General features: G+C 36.2%; 1 protein-coding gene across 4 annotated transcripts in view; it reads left to right on the top strand.

Moving 5' to 3' along the window:
• ARHGAP28 (Rho GTPase activating protein 28) overlaps window positions 1-21,679 on the top strand; it is a 176,339-nt gene that overhangs the window by 93,646 nt on the left and 61,014 nt on the right. For all 4 annotated transcript variants that reach the window (XM_023534181.1, XM_023534180.1, XM_023534179.1 and 1 more), the window contains 3 exons: window positions 665-882; window positions 12,633-12,725; window positions 19,205-19,294. In XM_023534181.1, coding sequence (XP_023389949.1) covers window positions 665-882; window positions 12,633-12,725; window positions 19,205-19,294 — 401 coding nt within the window. The remainder of the gene's footprint in view (window positions 1-664; window positions 883-12,632; window positions 12,726-19,204; window positions 19,295-21,679) is intronic.

Here is a 21,679-nt window from a genome sequence, read left to right as displayed (position 1 = left end):
TTAAAGGACAATTTATAAAGCAAATGAACAACAAAAAAACAAAGTAAATAAAAGATTTCTCTAGCTAAGAAAGTGGACCTGTAAAGCATAGTAGAAGGCTTTGTTCATATACCAATGATGCAATAATGTCTGCAGAATCGAAGACTCCTAGACTGATATTTTGATAGGCTATTTACAAATCATTCTAATCTGTTCTTTAGACAAACCTCATTCAGGAATGCCTATTTAGCCTCGTTCCTAGAAATGTATTTGCAGTGGATTTTCTGTTACAAGATATTATTTTGAACTCCTTATTATTTTTGTACATCTAATTTATGGTAGCAATTGATTCTCATTATGATGAATTTTACATTTTTAAATTGTCTTCTAAAAAAGAAAAGATTACTTAATGTTCAGAATGAGAAAAGTGAGAGAACGGATCTCTGTTGAACACATACTCTATACTGGGTTCTTTGCCATCTGTTATAAACTTGACTTACTTTAAAATTACTATGCAGACTTTTCATTTATTCTTATAGTCCTTTTCCATAATTTGGAAAAAAAGACAGTCTTAATATGTTTACTGGTATTTCTTATCCACTGATATGCACAGACCTACAGATATACACACCATCCAATCAGACAGAGAATGTCCTAACCTTCTCTTGGTCACATTATTTTATAGAAGGAGAACTTGAAGCAGAATGGTTGCAAGACGTTGGTTTATCAGCCCTGATCTCAGGTGATGAAGAGGAGGATGGCAAAGCCTTGCTCTCCACATTGACTCGAACCCAAGCAGCTGCAGTGAAAAAGAGATATAATACTTATACTCAAACCATGAGAAAAAAGAACAAGCAATCTGTCAGGGATGTCAGAGAAATATTTGGAGTCAGCGAATCTTCTGTAAGTAATGAACATGGCTCAAAAGTTTTGGTTTGATGGCGGGCAGGGGGTTCAAAGGAGGTGAACATGGAAAATAAGTATCAGAAAAGTCTAGTCACCCTTTAGATTTTAGAGGAAACTAAAGCAGACAACACAGTACAAAGTTTTACAGATTTGAAACTTAAGTGATCATTCCTTATCTCCCATACAGCATTCTCCCTCAACATTAAATTTATTTACTTCTTTTGAAGTTGTAGAATAACTGTTTGGCATTGGAGCAAGTCTTTGTGGATGGAATACAGAGAGCTTTTACTTAAATCTAAGGGCCAAATGGAAAGTCTGTGAACAGGCACAGGAAATCCTGGGAAAGTGGCCCCAGTATTAAAAGCAAGTCCAGGTGGTTCATTTTAAATAGGGGCAGGGATGGGAAAGTTGATAGGGTTGCTGTTACATTCAAATTAATTAAAATGGTAAAAAGTAAAAAGTGAACATTAATTAAGTAGGAGAGAGAATGATTCATAAAAAGCATAAGAGAAGCATCACATGTTTTATAAGGAATGGCTGATTAAAATTCCAGCCTACCTTTAGCAGTTCCACAGCCACAATTTTACTTCTGAGGCTGTTGGTCATGTTCTCTTATTTCTGTGTTTGTTTTATAGCTAGCTCTGCCTTACAACTCATTCATTCATTCACTGCATCACTGCAATGTTGCGTTGCATGATTACATCATTGATGCAACAGATAGTAATGTGCAAGGTCCTATATTAAATTCTATGTAGATAGGATTCTTGGGACTTTGGTAGTAATTAGTGTAGAAAAAAGGAAACTTGATATTCTGCCCCAATTACAAATAAAGTTGCTTAGGGCGAGTTAATCACTCTGATTTGGATTTTTCATATCTTCAATTATAATATCAATAATTACATAAATTAAAACTTCAAAGATATTGGGTAGCAAGCATGATTTAAGACAGTCTTCAACTTGAGCTACTTTAGGCTATCTGTAAGTCATATCTTCTCTTATATATATTAATCACATTGGGTAGTTACCGAGACAGCTCACATTTATGTAGTTAACCTTTGCATTTGTGCTAACAATGTCCTTGAATAGCACTCCTTTAGAACATGCTATAGAGATGGAAATTATCTATTTCTGTGCTGTCCAGTATTGTAGCCCCTAGTCACATGTAGCTAGTGTGAATAAAGAGCTGAATTTTTAATTTTATTGAATCTTAATTAATTTAAATCTAAATAGTTACATGTTGCTGTAGCTAATGCATTGAACAGCACGGTTCTAGAATCTTCTGCTGTATATAATGATATACCTTCAGGTAAGTGCATTATGAGTTCCGAATCCTATATCTTTCTGGACAGTGAGATTTTGTGCATCTGTAATTGAATAAAGGTGATACCCACAGCTTGAGGCAAGTGTTCCAGCCACAGATTCCTGGCCAAGATGCTTATCAAGGGAAAGGTTTACCCTGCTGGTTTAAATTCTCTGGGTCATTTTTCAGGTATCCCCCAGATCATCTTTACAAAGTCCTAAGAATTTGGCCTATATGCTTCCTTTCCCACTTCTATTTCCAGGTACTTTAGACCAAAGGTTGTTGCTCTTCCCTAGCAAACTACAAAATAAGAAAGAGTCTATAGGCTTCTCCCACATCCTTCAGTTACTCAGGAAAATGCATAACTAGCCTCTTTATGTTTCCTAAAACTTTGGACATCTAGTAACATAGAAATGGGGAGAAAGAGATCTTTTTATGCTCCTCTTTTTTCTTTCACTTAGAGCCTGAAGGGAAACATAAAGTAGACATGTATTCATTTAGGCTTTAAGTATAAAAAGAAGAGACAGAAAGAAATCTAACTATGGGTGGTGAACACACAATGCAATATGTACATGCCTTACAGTTGAATTGTACACTTGAAACTTACTGGATTTCATTTACCAATGTCACCATAATAATAATAATAATAATAATAAAAAAATCTCCCCCCCCCTCCAAAAGTATGAATGAATGAAGAGGGAGAAAGGTGGCAGCCCCTTTAGTAACTCCTAGAGAAGTGGGGCCAGCACCATCCTGGGGGCCGAAGTCATTACTCACTACTGGGAAAACCAGGAAATCTCCACAGGAACCACTATCATAGCCACGCAATTTGACAGGGGAGTGGTAATGGGGGCCGACTCCAGAACAACTGCTAGGTCCTACATCACCAATTGAGTCTTCTAAGCCGACCTCTATTAATGATCATATCTTCTGCAGCTCAGGCTCTGCAGCTGATACCCAGGTAGTAGCTGATGCTGTTACCTATTAGCTGAATGAGCCTCTGCTGGTACACATAGCAGCCATCCTCTTTAAGGAGATGTGTTACTGATACCAGGAAGACTTGATGGCAAGAATCATCATTGTGGGCTGGGACCCCCAAGAAGGAGGGCATATGTACTCAGTGCCCATGGGGGCTAAGGCAGTCTTTTGCCATTGAGAGCTTCTATATCTATGGCTATGTCAATGCTACTGGAAAAACGTGACCAAGGAAGAGTGTCTGCAATTCACTGCCAGTATTCTCGCTTTGGCCATGGATTAGGATGGCTCCAGTGGAGGGTTGATCCACCTGGCAGCCATTGCAGGATGCAGAGTAGAGCGGCAGGTACTTTTGGGAGGCCAGATCCCCAAATTCACCTTTGCCCCTTATTACCACATCCCTGAATCCTGAGATTCTGGGACACAATAAGTGATATCCCATACTGATGCAAAATCCAATAAACTATTAAATAAAAAAAAAAAAAAAAGAAATGAAGAGTCTCTTACTTTTCTATAATACACAAGCAATAAACTGTTAGGTATTTAACTCTAGAAAAAGCAGAGAGGGCCCAGGACAGTGCCTTTGTGGTGGTGGGGGCAACCAGGGAGGAGATGTCTCTTCCTCCTGCTCAGCTTCCTCTTCTCTCTTTCCAGCCTTGCTGCTGAAGCCCCAGTTCTGGTGTGAACTGAGAATGGAGAATGAGGCAAGGAGAGTGGTTGCTGGTATGAAAAAAAAAAAAAAAAAAAGACCAGGTCTTGTGCTATCCTGGCAAATGAAAGTCAGTGAAAGCCTGGCATTGTATACGCTGCTTAAAATTCAGATTGTTCTTTGTCAAAAATGTAAAAAGCAGTATTTTTTAAAATATTGTATATTTACAATATATAAAGCCTAATAATCATCTTCATATATTTCCCCCCCCCAAAATTCAACATGTTTCTCCAAATAAAGAGTCACGGAAACTTTTTAGGGATATACTTAAATTTTCCAGTTTCCTATTTGAATTTGACTTCTACTCCACGTATCTGTCCTGGTCTCTCTCTTTGTCCTTTTTCTCTCTTTGTCTCTCTGTCTCCGTCCCATATCCCCTCCTACTCTTTATTTCTTTCTTTGGCATAACTTACCTACATTAATAGAATAATTACCTAAAACTTTCCATTTCACTTTCTAATGAAGATTTAACATCATATGTTTCACGAGATAATTTTGCATTATCTTAGACCTGTGAATTTGACCCAGTATACTTACCTAGTGGAAATATGAATTTAATAATTTGAAAGATAGATATATAGATTATACTAGTTCTTTTCTTAATTTTTTTGCACATAGAAGTCCATGCTTAAAATCATTTTCCTTTAAAATTTTGAAATAAAATTTTCTTTAGAATTTAGAAATAAAAAAAATATATCCATTATCTTCTTTCATCCACCATTGCAGAAATGTCTATATCAATCTCATTTCTTTATATACAGGTGTGGAAACTTTTTAAATTTTATATTTGTCATTTAAATGTTGAAATCTTACCTATTTTACCCTTTTAAAAAATTCCTGGTCACTACTAAGTAAGTTCTTGGAATCTGAGAGCTCATTCATTCTTCAGGTTCTGCATATTTTCTTTTAGCATTTAAAACAAATATTTATTATTTCTTTCATTTTTCTCAGTTATCTCCTTCTGGAACTCCTGTTATGATTGTTGCATTGTTTGGATTGAACCTCTGTTTCTCTTTAATGTTCTCTTAATATCCCAAGCTTTGTTCATGTGTATGTTCAGTCTGCATTCTTGGATATCTCTTCAAGTTCATTTTTTAAATCAGTAATTTGGCCATGGTTGTATTAATACTTCTGCCTTTCATTTATTTATTTTTTTTTTAAATTTAACAATCATATTAATTTTCCATAGCCTCTCTTTTGCCCTGATGTCCCCCTAGCCAGCTGTTCTTGTTTTTTGGCTGCGATAACCTCTCAGTGCTCTGAAGGTACTAACTGAACTAAACCTTAAATTCCGAGGTTCTCTTATTTTCCTTAAATTATCTATTTACTAGGGGCTTAGTGTTTATTTTTTCATCATTATTTTTCTCTTCCATTGCTATCGTTCAATTAATTTTGATCCTTGGGTGTTGATTCGTATTTAGTAATGGAGGACAAGATTGATTGATTACTGTAGGTAATGGCAATATATTTCCTAAGCAGTTATGTAGACCTGTTTTCTCCCAAAAGCTTTCCTGTGAATGGAGTCTGGGCCTCTGTGAGTGGCGAAGTGTGTCAGTGTCAACTGTAACATTTTACTTTAAGAAACGTAAATTTGGCATCAATGCCAAAGTAACAAGAGTCCTGCAGAATCGGAATTAATTTTTTTAGGCAAACCTGACTTTGCTTTTTATACTCCTGTCCATATTCTTTTATAAGGCACCTATGAAGTGCAATTCACCTTTCTTTTTGTCCAAGGCCACCACACAATGCTAGGATAGCCACCACTATCCCCAAGGCCGGTGGTCACTGTCACCAAGAGGACACATTTTGGGTTTTATCCTAGCATCACATTTAGCTGATTTATACTATTCAGTGTTAGAGGGAGGAAAGGTCTCCTGGCTGCTTATTCAGAAAAACATTCTTCTTCAATTACTTTGTTCATTGTTTTCTAAATTAAGGGATGCCTTCCTGCTCTCTTTACTTTCATTCTGGATATATGCTTTTTCATATATCCAGATCAGCATTTACCTTCTACACATTTTCCTCTTGTTCCTTTTTTCAGGCCGAGATTTTCCTCTTATCTTATCAAACCATTCTTGGTTGCTTTTTATCTTCCAGAAACATTCAACAATTTCTGTTCTGCTAATGGAAATGTTTAGTGGTTTCTAGATCTTGTCTTTGAAAAAGGTATCTCTTTTGACACTTTTAGTGATTTTCAGGGGGAGGAGAAAGTGGTATGTAGATTTTGCTATCTTGATCCAATTTTCTTATGCTAATTCTTTAGTAATATTCGTTCCTTTCTCCAAAAATGTGTGTGTTTTTTTTCTTATTATAAAAGTAATACATAATCTTTAGTGGAAACTCAGAAAATATTGACAAAGTTTAAAAAATGAAAATTTCTATGGGCCCAAATAAAATTTTATGATTTTATTAAATATCCAGTAAATATAATTTTCAATGGAGTTCTTAACATAAGGAATAGAATGTTTTACCCTTGTTTTAGTAGAACCATTATACATTAAATCACAAATACTAAATCAACCTCTGGATATATAACACAAAGTCTACAGCCCTATTTATCATGAGCAGAATCCAGTGCCCAAATACATTTTTTTTTAATATTCAGAAGATGTGAGCCATATATTCCTTTCAGTAACACACTTAATTGAGCAAAATAGTCAATCTAATATATTTCAATTTCATAATGATAAACAACTAGTTAAAGGCGGGATTGACTTATAATTGACTGTGAAAGTATGGTCATACATTGGTTTTTTTTTTATGTGAATATATCACATATATACATTTAACTGCATGTAACAGAAAACCCAAGAAATCATGAATTATATGAATATGGATTTGTTTTTCTCTCCTAAAGAAGAAGCTGAAGGTAGGCATTCCTTTTCCTCAGCCTGGATCCAGCTTCCTTCCACCTTCTATTTTGTTTTTTATATGTGGCTGTTATCTTTTTGTTTACAAGTTAGTTTGGCCACTCCAGGCACCATATCTATGTTCCTGGCAGTTCTTGTAACTTGTGCCAACTGATTCAGCAGTCCTTCTGACCTTATTTTCCTAGTAATCTGATGTGGTAAAATTCCATTTACTACCTATTGTCCGGAACTGTTATGTGATCATATTTAGCTTCAAGGGAGCCTGGGAAATTGATTTTTTTTTTCCAGTTGGACACAAAAGTTCCTGGGGAAAAAATCAGAATTTTGTTAAACTAGCTAGGTACCTAGGTTAGGGGTAGGCAGTTAACAGTATCTGGTGTCCAGAGAGACCAGTGTGTATCATCATGCCTGGCAAGTATTGGCTGATAAATGGCTAAATGCAATGATCAGTACACAGGCAGTTATATGTATGTTAATCTCCACAAATATATATATGAATGCGCACATATGATGCACAACACGTAACTGAATGCGCAATGACCTTTTGGAGAATATACCTGAGTAAAAATACACTTTCATTTTTCTCAGTAGCCAAATGATTTTTCCTTGTGTTTCAACTGCTCTTTTTGACCCTTGATGAAGAAGGAACATCAGCAATTCCCTGCAGAAGTGGTCAACTGGTAAGATAAAGCAAGGGGAATTGAGAGTAAGGAGGTTAGAAAAAGTGCTTGTTGCAAGGCAGTCAGGATCACATGAGAACTAAATGCCTCCTTACCTGGTAACAATAAAGAAAAAGTAGACTCTTAAATTCAGGAATGAATAATTAAATAATTAAATCCACAAATAACTACATGGCCTTCTTGTAACTACAATAACAACAACAACAAAAACCCCACAGCTGTAGCTACAGCCACAGCCAGAAGTCAAAATGTGGGAAGATCGTCACCTAAACTTTCGGGTTTTTTTGCTGAGCACATAATGGAAAATCTTGTGCAACCTTCCATGTGGCTTTCAATATTAATTTAATTCTCACCATAAATATTTTAACATTTTAGTTAGTTTCCAAATGTAAATATCTTGTGGGGAGCAGCATGATAGCATCTTTAAAAAGTGCACTGTCTAGCACAGGAGGTAGACAGTTTTCATTATGTCACAGGAGGCGAGACATTTCATTAGAACTCACCTTGTCCATTTTAGTTAAGAGTTTCAGAATGCTAATCTGAGTTCATAACTGCTAGTAAAGCTATCTCAGTAGAAGGCTTTATTTTGGTGAGATGAATCTCATGTCATAATCTGAACCACATGGCATGAGGCCTGGGTCCTCTTATTGAAGTGGTGCGCCCTGAGTAGATGTAGAAGGATGTGGGTTTGCTTACATCTGCTTCCATTTGAACTCATGGCCACAGAAAATTTGCAGTGGGAGAGCTTCCTCTATTATACTTCGTTTCCTTCTCTTTAGCTTTGCTTTTTTCCTATTCCTAGCAGAAGAGGGATTCTTTGCTATTCTAAGAATAATGCCTGTACCACCTTTGATTTGATGAAGGGAAGATGATGATGTTTAATTTCTATATAATTTATTTTCATCTTATATTTATTTTACATGGGGCACTCTATCATGGGGCTGCTCTTGGTCCCTTCCAAAATTCTACAGAAGGATTTGGATGTGGCCAGTTTGTGTTCTGGCTGTCTTGTTACTGAGAGTAAGCTGAGGTCTGGATGTGGAGTCTGGTCAGTTGGGGCTGTGAGCAATACGGATGTGCAGATTTTTGTTTCTAATTTTTTTCTAATTTTATTATATTTCTCTTAAGAGTGTTAGCTCTTTCTAGTCAGAGTTTTTCATATCTTCCATTGAGTTGGAAGCAGATGTCCTCTGGTTTCAGGTTGTCCTCTCAGTGCAGGAAGTCCTACATACCTCACTTCCAACCAGGACACTTAACCTGAGGTATTTGTTCCTCTCTGCCTGCCCTGTTTTCCTTCACAGCAGCCACTGCCTCTCCTGTCAGCCAGAAGAGAGGCAATCCAAAGTAGACAGACACTGGCATGTTTCCAAATAATGGATTTCTGAGCCTTTACCCTACCTGACTCTACCTACATTTTGATTTCTTCTTCTTCATAGATGAGGGAGGGATTCCTATCCTAGGGTTACAGGGATGGCTCAACACATGACACCTGATACTAGACAGATAAGATCGACAGCAACTTATTAGTCATATTCTCACAGCCTGGGGGAGGAAGATACTGCCTACCATAGAGAGCCACATGTGGGGTGCACTTTAAAGCAGAGTGAGCAAGCTGAGGCTGCAGGAGGCAAGCTTTGTAGTAACAAGAGAGTGAGGTGCCCCTGGTTCCCATGGGAGCATGTGATTGGCTTGTTTAAATAATTTTACAGGCCGGCAAGAAACTGAAACCCACCACTCAGGGATAATCAGGAACTGTGTCTGATCCCCTGGATAAGGAACATCGTCTGACTGGAGTACTTTATTTTGAGGAGCAGAATGGAAGGGAAACCTGTGGTTAGGCCACTCATGACTTTCTCGATTTTACCAGATGTAAAGGTAGCATATAAGAGTGGCCTTACGTTAGGTCTTCAGGCACACGGACAATCCCACCTCTAGCCATGTACTCTCATGATTAGTCTACGTTTATTTTATTTCTTTTCTCTTTTATCAGTGTCTCTTTTATTTCAATTTCTTGAAGGTATTATTCTCTTTTAAAGATTTATCAAGGGACAGGTGTGGTGCCAAACACGAGAAGAAACTTCTCGATGAGGTGGAAAAGAATATTTTAAGTTTTACTCGGGCCATACCCCTGAACTGCTCTCCAGTTTATAGAATAAGAAAGCAAGTTGACCCTTGAATAATGTGAGGGTTAGGGCACTGGCCCCTTCCTCCCACAGTCAGAAATCCAGATATAACTACAGTCAGCCCTCCTCATGGGCAGATTCCTATCCGCAGAGATGTCTTTTCAAGCATGAGTTTGAACTCTGCAGGTCAATTGAAAAAATCCGTGCATAAGTGGACCCAAGCAGTTTAGACTTGTGTTGTTCTAGGGTCAACTATACTGTTCTTTCTCACAGAAGGATGATGAGGGCTAGCATTACAGAATGACTACAGAGAATACTAAAAATAATAATTTGCACAATCATATATTACAAAATGTTATATTTTCTTAGCAGATTGCACCTTTTATCCTTTGAGCAAATCTAGCAGGGAATATCTCTGGATATTAAATTTTTATATCCCGAAAGCTTAAATCCTAAATTGGTGAGTATCAAAATGCTAGGCCATAAGTCAGTTTCTTTCAAATATTTGTAAATATTAATCTGTTTGCTTTTTCATATAGTGTTAATGTCGAGAAGTCTAATGCCTCTCTAAATCTTATTTCTTTATTTATATCCTGCTCTCATTTTCATATCTCTGGATGTTTTTTATGTTTATCATTATTGTTGACCTGACTGTCATAAGGATAATCTTTTTTTCTTTTATCATGATCTGATCAATATTCAATTTTTCGTTTCTGAAAAATGTTCCTTTCACTTCTGAACATTCTCATCACATTTCTCTATTCATTTTGTGTTTTCTCTACTTTTCCTTTCATTGTTTGCATTAATCCACATCTCTTAAATTTTCTTTTATATTTTACATGTCTTTTTTTTCTGTTTGTTCTGTGTGCTAGTAGATTTTGTCTACATCATTTTGTAGGCCCCTAATTCTAATTTTTGCCATGAGTAGTTATAATTTAGTTGCTGTCAAATTTTTAATTCACAAGAATTAACAATAATTCCCCTTTATTGATATGGTTAATTCCTGATTTATGGATACAATTGCCTCTCAAATCTCCCTGAAATTATGAAATCATTGTAAGCTGCCTTTTTTCTCAATTGTCTCTTTCTCTAAGAGTGTATATCACTATACTTCTTCAAGATGTTAATTTTTTCTATGGCTGACTTTTTCATGTTGATTTTCTCCAATGACTGATGATCCTTAGTGATTCATTTATATTTATTAATGAACTGGATTGATTAATTAATGACTTAAGATATGTCATTGCTATATAGTTTCCTGCCATTATGTAGATATTTTCCCTAAAGACTCTTTCTTGAATAAGAAGGAATAATTTAGGTCCTATTTAAGTCAGTGAGGTATGAGAACAGCACATGAATGGAAATTAGTTTAACAGTATGCACAAGTATATACATGCATACATACAATTTTGTCTTTCTATCCCAGACAAAATCGATGTTTTCCTTTTATTCTCCCATCAGTGTCTTTTGTGGAGGTCCAGAGTGACATGATATTTAAGTTTTTTTGTCCTAACCCTGAACATCTTACTGAGCTCATGTCATTCAGAGTGCTTTTCTTGGGTTCATACATAGCTACTACCTGCTGTTCAGTATAAGGGGGCCTGTTGAGCGGTCTGACTGACTCTTCCATTGCGAAAATACTTTAAGTTGTCCTGGCCATTGACCTGGGGCACCTTACTGCCCTTCGTAATTTTCACTCTGAACTTGGTGGTTTGTCTATTTGCTTTTTGTGCATGTGATTTTTCCTTGCCAGCAAGGTTATCATATGCTGTTCTTAGTCTGAGAATTTCTTTGCAGTTATAAAATAAGTTACTTTTTATTTTCCAGGAATTTCTACTAACTTCTAATCTGTTGTTAGAATGCTTTGTTGGTTTCCAGTGATACTATCTCTACTTTTCAGTGATTGAGAGTGGTGTACTCTCAGTCCTCCATCCTGACCTAAATTTTCTTGTAGTGCCTCCTTAGTGTTGTTTTACTTCAAAACAGTTGTGTGTTTTTCTTATTTATATAGTACATACACTTTTGGGGAAAGTTAGAAAAATGCAGAAAAGCAAGATGAAAAATAAGTTTCTAAGGTCTCAGTGTATGACTTGATTAATATCTATAATATTTAATTTTGCAAAAAGTCACTTCAATCAGGGAGTAGAATATTTTCATCTTATTTTAGGGAATGCCATTGTATTGTGAATGCTGCTGAAAATCTTAGAGCATATGCAAGAGGCCTGCAGTGCAGGCCATCAGGATCAGAGTGGTCTCCAGTACACCTCCTGCATAATGAAAACCAGAGCTCTTCCAATATTCCATGAATGAGAATTAAATATTTGTTTCAGTCATACGTGTTTATGAGATAATCAATCTAATATATTTCCAATTTCACAATAAAAAAAAATGTCTATTCTTGATATTGATTTCTATATCACTGCAAAATATAGCTGTGAAGTCTGATATTAAAATAGCATAGTTTTATCAGTAAGCTGGACTTAAACAGTTAGAGATTAATTTTCTTAGAAAATAAGAAGTCTGAGGCTGTTGTATTTGATATTCTTAACATGGATCTACCAACTTCTTCATCTTTCCTTTCTGAGCCCTTAAGCATATGGCTAATATTTAATGCTTATAGGATATATGGTCATCACAGGCACCATGTCCATGTTGTGGAAGAAAATTGGCCAGATGATTCCATCCACTTTAACAGGAAAACATTAGCCTTCCTAGATGCCTCACCAAGTATGATTCTACCCTTATCTCATTGGATGTAACCATCATATGATCACACTTAGTCTAAAGTTTGACATACAGCATCTTGGAGGAAAATCATGATAGTGATAAGTGAAAGAAAAGTGGATTTTGGCAGGCATTTAGCAGTATCTGCTTTTGAGACCGATTTCTATTATAGTGCCTAACATTTATGAGGATCAGTATAATTATGGACATATTGGTGAATGGTATTACCATTGCACAGGTAGTCATTAACTCTTTATGCCTCCACATGGCTGTACATTTCTAGTTTCTAGTGTATGCATAATTGAATAAACAGTCACATTGGGAAAGATATGCATGGGTAAAAATGACTTTCATTTCTCTCATTAGCAAGGTGATACCTGTGACAGCCATACTACTCAATTGGAAAACACCCAGGAGGAAAAAGATCTACAAGGGATTTTGAAAACAAGTGGTTCCTCGGTAAGTTATAGCAGTAGAACTGGGGGTAGGGACGAAAGAAGAGTTTTTTCTTCAAGACAATCATGCAGAACTTTAAAATAATGCAGCATAATTAAGATGGCTGAACAACCACAGCTGTCACCATATCTGTCTACCTTTAACTAATTTGTAGGGAGACATTCAGCAGTAAATGAACCCAGGTGTAATAATGAAATATATAAATAATTGCATGTTCTATAAAAACGGATACATACACAGAAAACCAAGGATTGTAGGCATTTTTTTTTTTGACCGATTTAGTTCCTTTACATTTTTTCTTTTATTTGAAAAAATTCTCATAGGACTGTTAGTTCCACTGAGTCACAGATCTACCTTTTGGAGCAACAGCAGGTGTCCTTAGGTTTCCTATTGTTTCTCCAGTGCAAGGTGAACATCAGGCACCTTCTGCGGACAATATTTTTTAATCCTAGGTCCTCCAATCCCCCTCACCCTTCCCCACCCCACTGCTTTTGTGCAGATCCATTTCAACACCCCACTTACCCAAAGGAGGGCAAAGTCAGACAAGTCTCAGGAGAATGATCAAGCTTCTGTCAATTTGCAAATGGAACAGTTGCTTTATTTATGGTTATCCCAGAGCCTTTTCTCACATCTGTTTCTGCTTAAATTACTATTATTGTAAGCTATCTTTTCTCTCCTTTGGTGAAACGTATATAATCTATTTTCCCTTTTATTTTTTCCATCTTCATAGTCCCTCTTCTAACTACCGCCCAAATAGAAAAAAGCAAACTGGCAAATCTCATTAGGTCTATTCTCCATGCTGAGATGGTGTTGGGGAGAGACTTACTTTGAAAGGGCAGGCATATATTGAACCCAGGTGTGATTACTCACACCTTCAGTCATTTTCCCTCATAATTAAGAGAAGATAGTAGCTTTCTTTTTCTTTTTTGGTGCTGCTTTGATTGGGAGGGAGGTGGATTTTAGAAAAGAATTCCCATTATTCCTGGAATATCTCTCTCCCAACCATCATTTCTTTGAATGCTGCTGGGATTCTTTTTTCCTAATTTTTGGTTATGTTTTGTTGACTCTACTAGATTTTAGGAGAGAGAGGCTTGGTCATTTGACATAACTCTTCCATTTTATCCCAGATTATAATCCCTGTTATTTACAGCAAACTCCTTTTGTTATTAAAAATTATCCACAATCTGCTCCCTGCTGGTATTTCCAACCTTGAGTTCCCTTGAGTTAACCACACAAATCCTCTAATTTTGAAAACAAATCAGCTTCCTTTTTCGGAAACATACCCTGAGTTTTCCAGTGGTAAAATTTTGTTCAGTCCTTTCTCATCTTTTAAAATGGGCAAAAGATTTGAACAGACACTTTACCAAAGAATATATATGGAAGGGAAATAAACTCATGAAAAGGTGCTCAGTATCATTAGTGATTATGGAAATGAAAATAAAGCCACAATGAGATATCTGTACATACCCCGTAAAATGGATAAAACTGAAGACTGACCATACCAACTAGTGCTAAGGATGCAGAGCAACTGAAACTCTCCTTCCTTGCTTGTGGGAATGTAAAATGGTCCTTGTACTTTGGAAAATAATTTGGCAGCTTCTTAAAATGTTAAGGATATACTTATCATAGACCCAACCATTCTACTCATAGGTAATATGTGTTCATACAAAGACTATCCACAGATATTTATAACATAATAGTCCCAAACTGGAAACAACCCAGTTTTCTATAGATAAATGGATGAACAAATTGTGATAAATCCACACAATAAAATACTAGTAAACAAAAAAAGCAATGAAATATTGATATACACAGTACAAATACACAATGAATTATGGATGTACATAGTAGAGATGGATGAAACTGGAAACAGTTATGCCATGTGCAGGAAGCCAGACAAAAGAAAAGATTCAGCTTACATAAAATTATTGAAAATGTAAACTAACCTATAGTGATGGAGAGAAGGTTGGTGATTGCCTTGGGACCTGGGTGTGGACAAGTAGGGGAGGTAAGGAGAGATGATAAAAGGGGCATGAGGACAATTTTGGGGGTGCTCTTTTTATTCATTGTCTTGATTGCGGTGATGGTTTCACAGGTCTATGTATTTGTCATAACCCATCAAATTGTATACTTTATACTATTTAAATATGTGCAGTTAATTGTCTGTCAGCTATACCACAAAAAAGTCCATATAATGTTTTATGATTTCATTAATATCCAACGAGTTTATTTTTCAGTAAGCTACTTAAAATAAAGGAATAGTCTATTCATGTATGTAGTTGGCCCTTGATTCTAAATCACAAATGCCACCAAATCTGGGCATTTACAAAAGTCTTACGATCCAATCTACAATCATCACAAACTTACTCTACAAATCACTACTTGTATAGATAAGAGAAAACATTTTCCTTGTGTATAGTTGACATAAAGGAATTATTCAATTGAGGTGTTAGTTAATCCAAAAGGCAGTCAATCTAGTTTATTTTCAGTGTCTTAAGTGAAAATCAAATAGTTACATTTACTATTGATTCACAATTCACTATTAAACACAATTATACCATCTGTTAGAAATTATCAGTTACATCTGTGTTTGCTTCATAGAAAAGAAAATCTAAGGAACCTTGATATAAGCAAGTAGGAGTTTGTTTTAATCACAAAACAAGAAACTAATGGTAGATAGACCAACGCTTGTACAACCACAATATAATGCAGTGCCTACTTTAGCATGAACTTCTACCTTTTTCTTTTCATGCTCCCCCGTTAGTATGTAGATTTCATCCTTATACTTACAAGATGGTCAGCAAATCGGATACCATGTTGATGTTTCTGTTAAGGAACATATGCCAACTAACTGTTAATTACAGAAAACCTTAGTTCTCCTGGAAAACCTGCAAGTAGAATTTCTCTTATTTTTCATTGAACAACTGTGACACTCAGTATATTTTTCTTATTTTAGTTGTCTGATTCTCATTTCTTTGTAAATAAGCTTCTTAGATTTTTTTTTTTTTACCCTATCTGAAACTTTTTTGAAATTTTGAATTTATTGCTGCAGTTCTGAACTTTCACAAGGATCAGCCCTCTATTTCATTCATCCTGGTTACTGTTCAGTGAGTCCTTTCCATCTGAGAACAGTTTTCTTTCTTCAGTTTCTGGACAGTGTCTTCTGTTATGTTGTTAATTATTTTTCTCTCCAGTTTCTATGTCCCACCCCTCTAGAACACATATTAAATGGTCATTGTTTTGCTTGAATTGGATTTCAATGTCTCCTAAATTTTCTATCATGCTAGTTTATTTTCAAGTTTATGTTTCAAATTAGTAATTTTTTCTTGGTCATAGTGTAATTTTTTAGCTCGTCTTACCTTTATAAATCTCAGCAAATTTATTCTTATTTCCCAAGAACAACTTTTTTTCTCTCTAATGTACCCATTACTATAGCCATAGGTTCTTGATACATAGCAGCAATAGCACCATAAATCACTCTGAAGATAAAAATTAAATTGTTTTTAAGGAATCAAATTATTCTGACATGTTTATATTGCAGTATAATTTTTAAAAAGTAAATGCATACATTTTAGGTATATAATTTGATTAGTTTTAACAAATGTTTACACCCGTGTACTACAGTCAAATTATAGAACTTTTCCACCACCCCACACATTTCTGTCAGATCCTTTCCAGTCAGTCGATTGTCTTCGCAGTTCTGCAGAGGCAATCCCTATCGTGACTTCTAACACTTTAGGTTGGTTTCACCTTTCATATAAGTGAAATTATAAATATAATATGCAATTCTGTACCTGGCTTCTTTTGCTTATAATAATCATTTTTAGATTCATCCATTTCTTACTTGTATTAAAAGTTCGGTATTTTTATTGCTAATAATATTCCATTGCATAAATAAACTATATTGGTATATCTGTTCACCTGTTTCCAGAGTTAAGCTATTAGGAATAATGCTTCTATAAATATTCATGTAACATAAAAGATTATATATCCTCATTTCTCTTGGGTAAAGATGCAGCATAATTCATATTGTTGGCAAACACAGCTACCTATAGACCCATTACCCATGGCTCTTAAACTCAGCAAGGACTAATTTAATGGGTAAATAAAATGTAACTAAATGCAATATTAAAAAAAAAAACTACAGACAGAAACAACAAAACTAGGTTTTGTTTGTTTGTTTGTTTGTTTGTTTAATGTACATCCTAAGTGGAAGATGTTGTCGACTAAACTTTGGCCCTTGTAAGCTCATAGAGGAAAATGACAGACTACCATGTAAATTTTTTTCAGTATTTCAATATCAACTAAGATATGAGTCTTTAGATTTTCCACTTATTTTGCAAATGTAAACATCTTGAGTAGAGAACATGTTAGCTTTCGGAATGTGAAGCAATGAGTGACACAAACAGTGAAGAGTCTTCCTGAGTGTGAATGCCACCTGGTGAGGGAAGTACACATCTCTCCTTGTGTGGCAGAAAGTGTCCTTAGGTTTTAGCTTTTGCTTCCAGTGCAGGGAGAGCTTCTGATTAAGACTATGGACCCTGGTTGTTGTTTCCTGGCCAGTTTATTTCCCAGTCCCTCCCCCATAGCTCTGTCACAGCAAGAGGGTGAGATGATCCACCTAAGACTCCCTCCAAGGAAACACAGGGCAGACAGTGTTCCACAACGCAGAAGATACCAGCACATATTCAGGTGGAATTACAGCTTTCCAGACCCCTGAAGTTCTCTGCAGAGTTACTAGTTCATGACTGATTAGTGTAGGAAATTGCTATGTGTTTCCTCTGCAGTTGAGTAGGTTGATTTTCTCAAAAGGCCAAAATTATCGATTGTGGTGTTCTTGTGAGTGAGTAGAGTATACTTAACTTTAAGGTTCATGGAGTGGGGAGGTGGGTTAGTAAACACTCCCCAAATGCAAAACCAATAGGAACTCTAGTTTATTACTTCTGGTGAAAGCTGATTTTATTTTTCAGTCTCCCCTCCATGTCTTTTATTGTGACCTTCTAAGTTTCTTCTCTTTTAGACCACTATACTCACACAAAAAACTGACCCACTCCCAATGCAGTTAGTTCATTGTATGTAGACTGCATTTGGGGAGTTTTTCCTAGGGTTGCATTTAGGGGCTGTCTACACATTGAAGGGTAAGAGATCTTCTTGGCTCTTCTTTTGTAAATATTTGTTAGCTGTAGCGCTTTCCTACTCTATGTACAACCTATGTTATTTGTTTGTTTTTCTTTTCCTCCCTAGAAGTTTTCTTTTAAAATTTATTTATTTTTTTTGAATTATGCTTTTCAGAAGAGGTTTTTATTTTACCAAACTTACTCCATTTGCTTTTCATTTGGAAATTTCTATCAGTTGATCTACTACAGAATTCTTTACTAATTTTCGGTGCTGTTAAAAAAAACTGTTCTTTTAAAAATGTATATTTTCTGCCATTTTTAGTGATGTGATTTTTAATCACAGCTGACCTTGTGATTATCAATTCACCGTCTTGACTTAAATTTCTTTAATTCTTACGTTTTATTTGTTTGAAAAAGTTTCTTTTTTATTTTATAAAGTAATATATACTATCTACCGAAAATTTAGAAAATATAGTCAAGCAAGATGAGTGACAGTTTTTTAAAAGACATTATATGTTTTCATAAGTATCAAATATATTCAATTTTATAATAAGGTTCTTTCAGTAAAGATAGTCACATCTTAAATTTCAGTAAAGCCATTGTACAATAAAGCAAAAATCTATGAGTTCCAGCTTTATAAATGAAAAACAGCTTGGTACTATTGCTACTGAATTCTAATCTCTGCAAAAAATAGTTTTAGAGTCTGTTAAAAACAAAAACAAAACAAGATTAGATGAGTTAAAGTGTGTGTTTGGCTGCATGTAATAGAAAATCAGGATTTGTTTTGCTTCTCATTAAGAGATGTGGTCCAAATCTGACAAGGAAGCCACATGATGCCCCTTAGCATGGACCCAAGCACGTTTGATCTGTCTCTGCCATCCTTCCCTATGGCCATTATCCTTAATCGTACAAGATGCCTGGCAACTCTAGGCTGTCATTTGTATACAGCTGACCTTGTTCTTTTTGGTCAAGAAGGCCCTAACTTTTCTAGAAACATTCTTGGTAAAATTACACTTTTAACCTCATTGGCCACACTCGTCACATGATCACTGTTAGCTGCAAAAGAGCCTGGAAATCAAGTTCTTTGGTTTAACACCTAACTCCCTGGTACAAAAGCAAGATATTGTTAAGGCAAATGGAGTTTGTGACAGGCAATAGAGGTGTTTGCCACAGAGGCCAGTGTCAGAGGGTATTTAGGTGGCTTACAGTAATGATCTCTAAAGGGCTGGCTGCAATTGTCCGGGCCCAGGCAGTCATAACATCATAGTTTGCAACATATATCTAATATGTACACATAGTAGAATATACAAACACATTAGAAAATATTTACCTGAATAAGAATGGTACTTTCATTTCTTCATTTAGCCAGATGATGCTTCTCTCAACAGTACTACCCTGTCACATGGGTCCCAGGATGAAGAAAGGAGTTTGGCAGTTCCCAGGATTGGCTCCATGGTAAGTCATTGCATGCCAAGACAGTTGCATGTCAGGGCAAATTAGAAATTCAAGGCAAGAACTAACAATTTCTTCAAAACAGATAGGAAAAACTTGAACTAAGATTGCAAGGGAACCGTAGCTGCCAGTAGACCTGCCAACCTTGTAACAATTAGGAAGGAGGAGACTCAAAACTGAGGAATGAATAGATCTCAGTTTATAAAAGGACTTCATAAATTAACCCCACTGCAGCCAGAAACCAAAGGATGTTCTTTACATGTGTCGAGCAGGGAGAAATTTGTTAACTTTGATCCTCTTGGCTGAGTTCACCCACATGATCTGGCCTAACTCTGCCATCTTGACCCAGAAGTCGTTGTCTCTGCATGATAAACTAAAACCCCTCATCCTGATATAGAAGACTTTCCACTATTGGCTACATTTCCAGCCTTAGGTCCCAGGACTCACCCATGCAAACTCTCCATGTCATATAAAGTCATGCACTTGACCTGAAGTAACAGAACCTGTACTTTTCTTTGTTAAAAAGTCTCATCCTTCCCCCATCCCCACCTCCACTGGGAATCCCCATTTGGTTTCTCTGTGCAGGTGTTCTGGCAGGGGATGATATAATGGACCAGAAGAAGCAAGAGCCCTATTAGATGAGGTAGTGATTCTCTGATGGCAAGTCGATAGCAACAGTAGGACTTCAGACAGGCAGATGGAGTGGCACATTTAGATTTCCGTGTGGGGCAGTGGGTTCTCCTCTGTTGTCCATTTTGACACGCAGTACAGTTAATATTCACATGCATGACACACTCCCAGGATATCCCCATTGTTCAGAAAGATAATACTATTAGCCCCATGTAAATGAGCTTTTCTGTTATGTTTTTATATTTGGGGTCATAGGTTTTTTGTTGTTGTTGCACAGTGATCGTATAAGAAATGTAAAATAATGTGAGTGACTTTTGTCAATGAATATAACCTATCAATAGCACTAGAACTCTCTTGGCACAGATAGGTTAAGAGTCTTGTCTGACCACAATGTCTGACCAACTGGGTATAAATTCAGCCCTTACTTTCCCATTTAAGATGGTGCATTAGAATGCAAATGAATATATCTCAAATTATAATCTCCACTGTACTTGTTAATGAAAAAGTAAATCGTTCATAAACTCTGGTAAATACCAGAAGTGAGCAGTTACCTACAATGGACCTTACACAGTTGTGTTGTACCCCTGTGACTGGGGATTCCTGCTCTAGGTTCTTGCCTTGGATCCTTTATTTTGTCTCAGCTGATGGTACCCATGTGCCCAAGACCCTCTCCCCCTCTATGTGCCCATCCCTGAGACCTGTGGATTTTATCATGCAAATAGTTATAAAATATTTCTACTCCCCTCTTTTCCTACAATTACTTCCTTAGTACAGAAACTCATCATTATCTTTCAATATTGCTAAAGTAACTCCTTAAGTGATCTCCCGGACTTTAGCTTATACCACTCAAACTCATCTTTTCCCACAGCTACAAGTCTTCCTTAAAGCCCACAGAGGTCTCCTCATATCTTCTGGTTAATGCGAAAGCTTCTGACATAGTCTGACCCCTCATCTGCCTCTCTAACTGACTTTACCACTAAAAGCATTTTTATAAACCAACAACAAAAGGCTGCATATGGTTCCAGGCACGTGCTAAGTAGAAATTGAAGCAGGATGTTTGTACAATTGAGTTACTAGAGAAGAGAAGGTTAGATAGGCTTTGTTTTTGAGACTTTTCCATAACAGTTCCATGTCCACAGTTTTACGTCTGATAAGACTGATTCTAGTCTTGTTTTTCTATTTCTTCATTCTTTGCTGTTAGCTGCTCAATATCATTGGTTCCTTGATTCTTCCATTCATCCATTCATTTATTCATTCAACAAATTCTTACTGAACACATATTGTCTGCAAATAGGATTCTTGAAAATTTGAGAATGTAAGGGAAAGAAAATGATCTTGTGTGGCAATTATAGATAGAGCTTCCTGAGGTAAGTTAATCACTCAGATTTTGGTTTTGTTTTCTGAAAATTGATTGAATATTGAAAATGACATAAAGTTTCAAAAGAAAATCTTTAAAAAATCTCATTGGCACCAGTCTCCAACGTGACTTTCTTTGGTTTGTTACTCAGAATATCTTTACTTAGAAATGTTAAACAAATTGGTGAGTTGCTAGAGTAGCCCACAGATGCCAACTTATGCCTTAATGCACCTGTACTGAAAGTCATTCTACACAATCTTACCACAAGGTAAATACATTTTGATTTCCTTGCTTCTTGGTTATAAGGGCCACAGGCACCCCCATTTTGGCTCCCAGGCTCTTATAGATGGTGGGTTTCCAGTAATTCAGTAAAGTGGTATCAAGGGCTTCAGCAGTCCTGT

This window comes from Pteropus vampyrus, unplaced genomic scaffold (genome assembly GCF_000151845.1).
Source record: "Pteropus vampyrus isolate Shadow unplaced genomic scaffold, Pvam_2.0 Scaffold122, whole genome shotgun sequence".
NCBI lineage: Eukaryota > Metazoa > Chordata > Mammalia > Chiroptera > Pteropodidae > Pteropus > Pteropus vampyrus.
Note: the sequence above shows the minus strand (reverse complement) of the source record. Positions and strands in the feature narration are given on the sequence as shown.